The 10,018-nt window shown below is 33.9% G+C and overlaps 1 protein-coding gene across 1 annotated transcript in view; it reads left to right on the forward strand.

Annotated features, from left to right (window-relative positions):
• Nucleotides 1-214: 214 nt before the first annotated feature.
• The window catches only part of LOC102876129 (butyrophilin subfamily 1 member A1-like), a 128,496-nt gene continuing 118,692 nt past the window's right edge, over nt 215-10,018 (forward strand). The window contains exons 1-5 of the mRNA XM_006882209.1: nt 215-311; nt 4,112-4,132; nt 5,535-5,555; nt 8,674-8,694; nt 9,330-9,350. Coding sequence (XP_006882271.1) covers nt 215-311; nt 4,112-4,132; nt 5,535-5,555; nt 8,674-8,694; nt 9,330-9,350 — 181 coding nt within the window. The remainder of the gene's footprint in view (nt 312-4,111; nt 4,133-5,534; nt 5,556-8,673; nt 8,695-9,329; nt 9,351-10,018) is intronic.

The following is a 10,018-nucleotide window of genomic DNA, read 5'->3' on the forward strand; positions in this document are numbered from 1 at the left end:
TGGAAGTGGCTTCTCACCACCATTGAGGGACCCAGGACCTCCCAGTTGCCTGATTAAAAGGGTTTCATGTGGTCAGGCCAGACAGCAGTTTGTTCCCCAAAGTCCCTAAATGAGCATGGAGAAAGCCTATTGTTCCCTTCTGGAAGTAGCTTCTCACCTTCGTTGAGGGGCCCAGGACCTCCCTGTGGCCTGAGTTAAGGAGTCATGTGTGGTCATGCCTGGTGGGTGTGTCTCACATCAGCTCCACAGGCAGCTTCTGGTCGGGACTCAGGTGGTAGCTTCTGCTGGGGTCCATGGCTCACTCCTCCTGAGTGAGCATGGTCAAGCTAGCTAGCATTTCTCCCCTACTCTCCCCCCATAATGTGGGAGCAAGGCAGGCAATGCTGTCCATGCTTCCTATTGTCCTGTGTTTTCTGTAGTCCTGTGCTTCCTGTAATCCGGTGCTTCCCGTGGTCCCGCACTTCCTATGGTCCTGCACTTTTCACCAGCTCTGTCTTGTATCATCTTTGAATGGAATTTTTCTTTTGATATCCCTAATCTTATTTGAAAACCTTTACTTTTTAATGTAAATGTAATTCCTAGATGTCCTATTGTTTGACATTTTTGTCTTAAACTGGAGATGCTTAGCTATTTATTTATGTCTTTTAAAAAAATGGCATTAGAGGGCTAGAGTGTTTGGAACACAAGCCAATTCATTTGTGCATTGAATCCCCACTAGAGTCAAATAGATAAAATCTTAACCCTGACATAAGCAAATGTAAAAAAAAAGAAATCAACTCATGTCCCCTGATCATATGTAATGCCAATGGTAACACATGCAATGCTGAATTTATTATAAAGAAAACATTTATTGGAAGTCACTGTTATTTGTGATGGTGTTACTGATAATGATGATGTCTGTGATATAAAGTGTTGATACCTATACCATTGATTCTTTCGGGTAAAGTTTGTCTTTGGGTAATATTATGATTAATAAATAATTTAAAGTTTATCCATAATAAATTTAGGAATACTTCTCTACTCACTTTTTGTTTTGAAGTCTTATTTTCTCCTTTCCCCTTATGATATTTCAAATACACACACACACACACACACACACACACACACATATATGGAGGAGTGGCATCCACTTCCATAATAGCTTGCCTTTGGAAACCCTATGAACCTGGAGAAAGGATGAAAGGCACCCAAGCATCAAGGACTCTCCTTCATAGGGTCGCTATGAGTCACCTGCAACTCAACAGCACTTAACAACAATCTGTCTATCTATCTATCTATCTATCTATCTATCTATCTATCTATCTATCTATCATCTATCTAACATTTATATCTAGCCTTCAAAGAAGCTAACTTATGACATATATTTTTTATAATAATCACTATGGAGGACATATTTGTCTTTTTTTTTCTTATTAAAAACAAATCATTTTTTCTCTTTACTTTCTTTTCAGAACAACTTAAAAAAGAAAATGGTAAGCTTTGATGATATTCAATTTATAGACGTTTTATGATCTTCTGACAGGGATTTTTTTCTGTTGTTGTTGCCTTGTCTATGCCATTAACTTTCTCTGAATTTTGTGTGACTTTTTTCTTTTCTGGTTTTTACTAATTTTTATTGTTACGTCTTCTCTTGCCCATTTCTCTTTCATATGTCTCTCTCCCATCAATTACATTGGTCCAATTCTTGAATTATCTTTAGCAAATGGATTTTTTTCTTGATTTTTCTTCATGATATTAGCAATAGCTTCTCATGTCTGGTATGAGATAAAGGTTAATTTGCTATAAGAAAGACTTTAGAGCTCTTGTTGTACCTGCTTTGTTCAAGGATTCATAAGAATGCTTTTTCTGGGCAATCCAAATCCTAAAAAGTGCTTGAGACAGTTTCTTGAAAAGTAAGCCCATCTTCTCAGCTTTATGGGTTGAGGCTTAATGCCTGGACCAGTGGTGCAATCATTGTAAGTGCTTTGTTATTGTGCATCTTCCTGTAGAAATTATCAGACATGCTTTTGAGTAACTAATCTAGCCACCTATCAACAAACAGATCTTCACCATATTATTATTTATGTTATTGTTAAAACATAAACATTTACTTTTTAAAATTCGTTTTTAGACCAAATTAAGAAAGAACAAGATAAGTTTGTATTGTATAAGTTAGTCAGGAATGCAATACTTTTATATCTGAGAACAAAATTATGTGCATAGTTATGGTAGTTTGTAAAAATTTGGAACCAAAAAAAAATTTGGAACCAGAAATAAATGAAGTTGCTTCAATTTCTAGTACTACAAGACAATTATACCTTCATACACCTTGGTAACAGTGGCATAGTCAATTCTAACTTTCTTGGTTACTGCCAATAATTTAATAATATGAAAATAATAAAATAATGATGGTCAGAACAACTTATTACATGAAATCCTAAAGAGAGATGACACTTGCATGAGTTTTCTATTATTTTTATTTTCTTTTCAAACTCTAGAATGTGTTGCATTGGCATGTCAGGGAAACTACAGTGCCTTGAAATTATTTTTTCCAGTTTAAATCTTGGATATATCCTAAACTTAAAAGCATCAAAAGCAATTTGATAACAGAGTAAGCTTTGTATTTAAAAACAAAGAACAAATGAATATAACATCCTTTATTTCCCAGTATAACTCTTTTTTGCATTTAGAGACTTGTACTATGTTCAAATCAAAACAAAGAGTATTAATACTTCACCTTTCAAAGAACTGAATAAAACTATGTTGTTGCTGTTGTTGCTGTTGTTGTTGTTATGTGCTGTTGAGTCACTTGTGACTCATAGCGACCCTATTTACAACAGCCCTAAACTCTGCTGTGTCCTGTGTCAATACGACTGTCTCCGACACTCGCATCCCAATTATCCCAGTCACTGAATCAATCCACCTCATCGAGGGCCTTCCTCTCCTGCGCTGTCCCTCCACCCTCCCAAGCATGATGTCCCTCTCCAAGGACCCGGTCTCTCCTTACAACATGTCCCAAGTATGTTAGACGGAGCCTCAGAATCCTTGGCTCCAAGGAGCCACCCGGTTTAACCCTTTCCAGGACAAATCTGTTTGTTTTCCTAGCAGTCCATGGTATTCTCAATTCTCTTCTCCAGCACCACAGCTCAAAGGCATCAATTCTCCTTCTATCCTCCATGGTCATTGTCCAACTCTCTGATGCATAACAAGTGATTGTGAAGACCATGGCTTGTATCAAAATCACCTTAGTCTCCAGGGAGACACCATTGCTCTTCAGTACTCTGGAGAAGTCCCTAACAGCAGACTTTCCCATGGCAATGCACCTTTTAATTTCCTGGCTACTGGTGCCAAGACTGTTAACTGTGGAGCCAAGTAAACTAAAGCTGTGTACAATCTCAATCACTTCACCATCCATCCTGAAGCTGCCAATTGGTTCAGTGGTGAGAATCTTTGTCTTCTTGACATTGAGCCTCAAAGTTTAGAATTAGAAAATTGTGTGCTATTTGCAATATGACTTTTAATTTCCCTATATAACTTTCATTACCACAATGAAACTTGTATATAGATCAAATCAAAACAATTAAGACTACTACAACTTCAACATTTAAGAACTGGGTAATCTAAAGGGAAAACTATCATATTTCCTTACAGGGTCCATAAAATGATGGTAAATCTCTTATCATCCTAAAATGAAATTTTTCTTTTGATGACTAATCCAATGAAGTAGTTTGTTTAGTTACCTCTTGAAAAGTTTTAATTTTTAGTGTAAATGTAATTCCAAGCTTTCCTACTGTCTCACTGTTGTGTGAAATTGTAAAACAGAGCTTTTGTTGCACTTACTTTGCTCAAGTTTTCATGAAAAGAATGCTGCTTCTAAGCAATGCAATTCCAACAATGTGCTTAAGACAGTTTCCTAAAAAGTAAGCTTATATTTTCCGTTTTTTTTTTTACTTCAGCTTTAGTGCCTGGACCAGTGGTGCAATCATTCTAAGTGCTTAGAGATTAGGAATCTTCCTTTAGAAATTATCAGACATGGTTTTCAATAATTAGTCTTGCCACCTGTTGATAGTTACAACTTCACCATGTTATTAAACCTTTTGATCCTTAAAACTGTCTTTTTATAATTTTTCAGACCAAATTAAGGAAGAGAAAGGTAAGTTTATAAAGAACAAAATATTCGGAAATGTCATATCTTGATATCTGAGAGCAAAATTATAGGTATAGTTATGGCATTTTGTCAAAAGTTTAAACTCAGGAATAAATTATTTGAACTTTTACTTCTATAAAACACAGGTATGTCTTGACACACCTGGGATAACTGTGGAACAGTTGATTCAACATCTCTTGGCTCTTTACCATCATCTTAATAACACGCTAATAAAGAAATAATAATGGTCAAAGGAACCTATGAGGAGAAGACATCAAGAGAGATGACACTTTCCCAAGTTTTTTTATTTTAATTTCTCTTTTTGAATTCTAAAATGCAGACTGTGTTGCATTAACACAGCAGAGAAACTACAAGTTGTCTTGTAATAATTTCTCCAATTTGAATCCTTGATATATTCTAGACTTAAATATATCAGAAGGAATTTGTTAGCAGTGTGAATTTTGGATTTAAAAATAATGATCTAATAGCAACAACATCCTATATTTCCAAATACCAGTTTTTTACCACCTAGAAATTTGTAAAATGTTGAAATAAAAACAATGAGTACTAATACTTCATACCTCAAAGAACTGAATAAACCCAAAGGAAGACTATGTCTTGGACTTTTTTAACTTGTGAGTTCTCTAAAATCATATTAATTTGATATCTTTATTTTTTTAGTGTAAATATTGTTCCCAGCCCCCCTATTAACATTGCAAACTTGTCCTGTCCTGGAGATTTAAAGCTATTTATGAATGTTTCTAGAATGCTACTCAAATAGAGAAAATTTAGAACTCCAATTAGTTGATATATTACATGAAAGTACCTTTGAAGTCAAATAAGTTTTTGATAAAACCTCAAATGTAGAAAATGTCTAGAAAGACAGCAAATTATATATTCTTTCTCTCCTCTCAGTTTCATCTTCTAGATCATGTCATTAGTTACTCTTGAATCCCACTGATGATCAAATGTGATACTCTTTGTAAGATATGCAATGATGAGTCCCATACAGTTCAAAGACTTGTTGAAATTCCCTGGCATTTATGATGATTGGAGTGTTTATGATGATGTTAATGAAGATATGATATTGGTGATGTGGAAATTATATCTAAATTAATTGTTAGAGTAACATGAAAAAATCTGAATATCAAATTATTAAAATTTTATATATATTGAAATTAAGATTTATTCTTTCATATACTATTTGAAATACCACCATATTAACCTTTTTTTTGACATTTTAGTCACATACTCATACAATTTATAGTATGTATATTTAACCTTTAAAGAAGTGAACCTACAGCCTTTGTGCTTGATTGAAAAAGTTTAGGGAAAAAGTTTGAAAAAGTTTATGCTTATTTGGTTTGGTCATATTTGAATATTTTTTTTTCTTCTCTTTCTCTTTCAGAACAATTTCAGAAAGAAAATGGTAAACTTCAATGACAATCAGTTTATGGACATGTTGTCATCTTTCTACGGGAATCTTGTTTGTTTACTTTTTCCTCCTCCATCTTTGCTATTAACTCCTGCTAAATATATTTTGTGTGATTTTCTCTCATCATTTTTATTTTTATATTTCTAGCTGTTCTATTTGCCCATTTCTTTCCTCATTGTCCTTATTCCAAAAATCACATTTGTCATATTATTGAATTATCTTTAACAAATATAATATTCCTTGATCTTTCTTTATGATCAATATGTTTTCATGTTCAGTCTGAGATGACATTAATTCTTCTGTCAGAAAGTGTTAGAGCTCTTGTGATACTTCTGTGCTCGAAGTTTGGTGGTTAAAGTAAAGCATCTAGACAATAGAGTTTTATCAAAGTACTTGAAATAGTTCTTTAAAAACTCTTAGCTTTGTGATTGTAACATTGGTGCCTAGACCAGTGTTGGAGTCATGTCATATACTTAGTGATTATGATTCTTACTTTATTGGATATAATTAGATGTTTTTCAGAAATTGTTTTTTGTTGTTAATCTGGCCCCTTAGCAAAGTTTGGAATCTAATCATATTATGGAATCTGTTGACCTAGAAATTGTCTTAAGTTTTTTCTATTATTTTTCATATAGTGAAGAAAGATAAATGTGGGTTTATCAATTTAGATGAATTCGTACAGAGTCCTTGAGATCTTTTCCAAGGTTGCAAACTGCTTTGGAGGAGATTCTTCACCTTTCTCTCACAGAATCATTGGTGGATCTGAAAACTGCAGCTTATGAGTTAACAGCTCAGCTCCCTGTAGACTATGCCAGCAGAAAATAGTGGCTTTCAATCTTACTTTTCCCATCTTTTTTTTATTATTATTAATTTTTTAAAAATCATTTTAATGAGATTTTACAGAGATTTTGGATTTCCATTCATTCATTACTGCACTTCCCTCCCCCCTCAGCCCTCCCCCTACCCCCCAGTTCACTCCTCTCTTTCAAAAGTAAAAGAAACACTCCTTCCCTGGTACACAATACCCCCACACTGCTCCCACCACCCCAAGAACATTCCACTATGTAACCTTAATTGTGGACTCTTGTGACCATCTTATCTAAAAAAAAAAAAAAATAATTCCCAGCTGCTAAAACACACAGGCCAGTCAGGACCCTTGATTTTCTCTTCTATTACATATTAATCTAAAATAGACAATGTAATGCTCAAAATTCACTGAAGCATGTTTCTTTTAAATATGACTGGCAACCTAGTAGGTGCTGGTTGGCACAAAAGAGGTAATAAGTTGGCTGCTACTTGAAAGTGTTAATGCTTTAAGTTCATTCAGAAGCACCTCAGAGGAAAGGCTTGGAATTCTGTTTCCTATGACTGAGCCATTAAGAATCCTATGGAACTCACTTCTGCCTATATAGCCATGAAGTCACTGTGTCACTGTCAATTCATCATGCACTGGTTACTGACCAACAACCTAACAATGTGATAATAATGGAATAATGATGATCAAAACATTCTATGACAAGAAGGTTTTTTTATTAAAAATGACACTTCCTTCGTTTTTTATATATAAAAATCTTAAATCTGATTGTGATACATACATTAGCATATAACATGAAAACTGCAGATAATCTTACAATTCAAGACAATATAATTTCTCCAAATTGAATTCTTGACCGGCTCTGGAACTTATGAACACCAAGAGCACTTTGAGAGTTGAGTGTGCTTAAGATTTGAAAGTAGTGAGCTATTTGCAATAAGATCTTTATTTCACTGTGTAATTCTAATTAACACCTAGAAACTTGCATGTCAATCAAATAAAAGGATATTGTTTATACTTCAATTTTTAAAGAACTGGGTAAATATAAAAAATCCATTCTACATTCTTATATATTCCTTATAATGATGGTAAGTTTATATTCTATTACCTTAAAATGAAGTTTTCTTTAATAATTCTAATTGGTTGAAATATTTTGTCCAGTATACTCTTAAAAAAAAGTTACTTTTAGTGTGAATGTAATTTCAAGCTTTCCTGTTGTTTGACATAATTAATTATCAAGTAATAGTTGTTGTTGTTATGTGCCATCAAGTCATTTGTGACTTATAGCAACCCTATGTCCAAGATCCCTAAATGCCATCCTACCCTGTGCCAACCTCGCTGTCTCAAAAACCTTCATTCCCACCACTCCAGGGTCTTCCTCTCCTGCGTCATCCCTCCACTCTCCCAAACATGATGTCGCTCTCCAGGGACCAGTCCCTCCTTGCAACATGCCCAAAGTATGTCAGATGAAGCTTCAGAATCTGACTCCAGGGAACACTCTGGCTTCACCCTCTCCAGGACAAACCTGTTTGTTCTCCTAGCAGTCCGTGGTATATTCAACACTCTTCTCCAGCACCACAACTCAAAGGCATCAATCCTCTTTCTATCAACCCTATTCACTGTCCAACTCTCTGATGCATAGCACAAAATTGCAAAGACTATAGCCTGGATCAGGCGCACCTTAGTAATGACGAAAATCTGTATCTATATTCATTTTTTAAATTGTGTTAGATGGCAAGAGTATCCGGAACACTAAACCACTTAGTTTACTGCATGAAACCACTTTTGGAGTCAAATACATCGAAGTTCAACCATGAAATAGCAACTCTAGAAAAGCTACCAAGTTACAGATCCTTATCTAATGTAATACTGCTAGTATCATATGTAATTTCAAGTTCAGTATAGAGAAAACTTTTGTTGGAATCACTAGCATTCGTGATGATGATTTTTGCAATTATGATGACAATAAGAAAATGTTTCGACACTTAGACAATTGTTTCATTAGGGTAAAATTAGACTTAAAGTAACATTATGAAGCATTACATTCACAAATAATTTAAATTTTATCCATGATATCATTAAGATTATTTCTCTGTTCACTATTGGTTTTGATGTCTTATTTTTCCCTTTCCTTCAGGATATTTCAATAAGATATATACAAGAAAAAGAACAATTCTTATGTTTAGCTTTCAAAGTAGCTAACATAGGGCATATGTATCTGATGGGAAGCACAATGGAGGATATATTCTTTTGCTGTTATTAGAAAATAATTGTGTTTTTTTCTTTACTTCTTTTTAGAACAACTTAAAAAAGCAAATGGTAAGCTTCACTGTTACTCAGTTTATTGACAATTTATGATCTGTCAGAGATTTTCTGCCTTCCTTCTTCTCTCATCTATGCCAATAACTTCCTTTGAATTTTGCATGACTTTACTCTTTATGGTTTTTATTCTTTTTTTATTGTTATAAGTTTCCTTGTCCATGTGTCTCTCCTGTATCTCTCTCCCATCAATTACATTAATCTCATTATTTAATGATCTTTAATAAATGTAGAAGTTCTTAATCTTTCTTCATGTACTAGTAATAGCTCCTTTTGTCCAGAGGGAGATGAATGTCAATCTGCTTTGACAGAGTATTAGACATAGCTCTTGTTGTAGCTACTTTGCTCAAAATTACAGGGTAAGAATGCTACTTTTAGGCAGCCCAATTTTTATTATGTGTTTGAGGGAGTTTCTTGAAATGTGAGACTGTATTCTCTGCTTTAACCTTGCACTTTAGTGGCTGAACCAGTGGTATAATCATTCTAAGTGATTAGTGATTAGGAGTCTTCCTTTAGAAATTATAAGACATGTTTTTGATTCACTAATCTGGCCACCTATTATTAGCAGAACTTCAACATATTATCTATCATACCTGTTGATTCTTAAAACTTTTTTCCCCCTAATTTGTTTTCAGACCAAATTAATGAAGAGACAGGTATTTCTGGAAAATAAAAAATATTCAGGGATGCCATATCTTGATATGTGAGGGAAAAACAATGAGTATAGTCATGGTGGATTGGCAAAAGATTGAACCCAGGAATAAATGAAATTACTTGAATATCTACTGATATACAAGAGTTATGCTTTGACACACTTGAGGTCAATTGTGGCACAGTTAAACAAAACCTTTTTGGTTACTGGCTGCAAATTTATGACATGATAATAAGGAAATAATGATCATCAAAGGAATGGGTAACAAGGAGTCATCAAGAGAGATTACACTTCCCTGCATTTTCTATTCTTTTTGTTTCTTTTTATATTCTAAAATACAGACTCTTTCATTAGTACAGCCACGATGCAACGTAATGTCTTGAAATAATTTCTTCAATTTGAATCTTGGACATGTTCTAGACATTAAAAGGAATTTGATGTTAGCAAGACATTTGAATTTGAAAAGTATGACCAAATGGCAAGAACATCATATATTTTCCATGATAACTCTTTTATGCTAACTAGAAATTTATAAATGTTGAGATCAAGCAAAGAGTATTAATTCTTCACCTTTGAAAGAACTGAATAGATCTAAAGGGAAGAATATTCCTTGTATTTTCTTCCTTGTAGGTTTTCTAAAATGATGGTAACTTCATATCTTAACCACTTTAT

This window comes from Elephantulus edwardii, unplaced genomic scaffold (genome assembly GCF_000299155.1).
Source record: "Elephantulus edwardii isolate Elephantulus edwardi_28Jun2011 unplaced genomic scaffold, EleEdw1.0 scaffold00017, whole genome shotgun sequence".
NCBI lineage: Eukaryota > Metazoa > Chordata > Mammalia > Macroscelidea > Macroscelididae > Elephantulus > Elephantulus edwardii.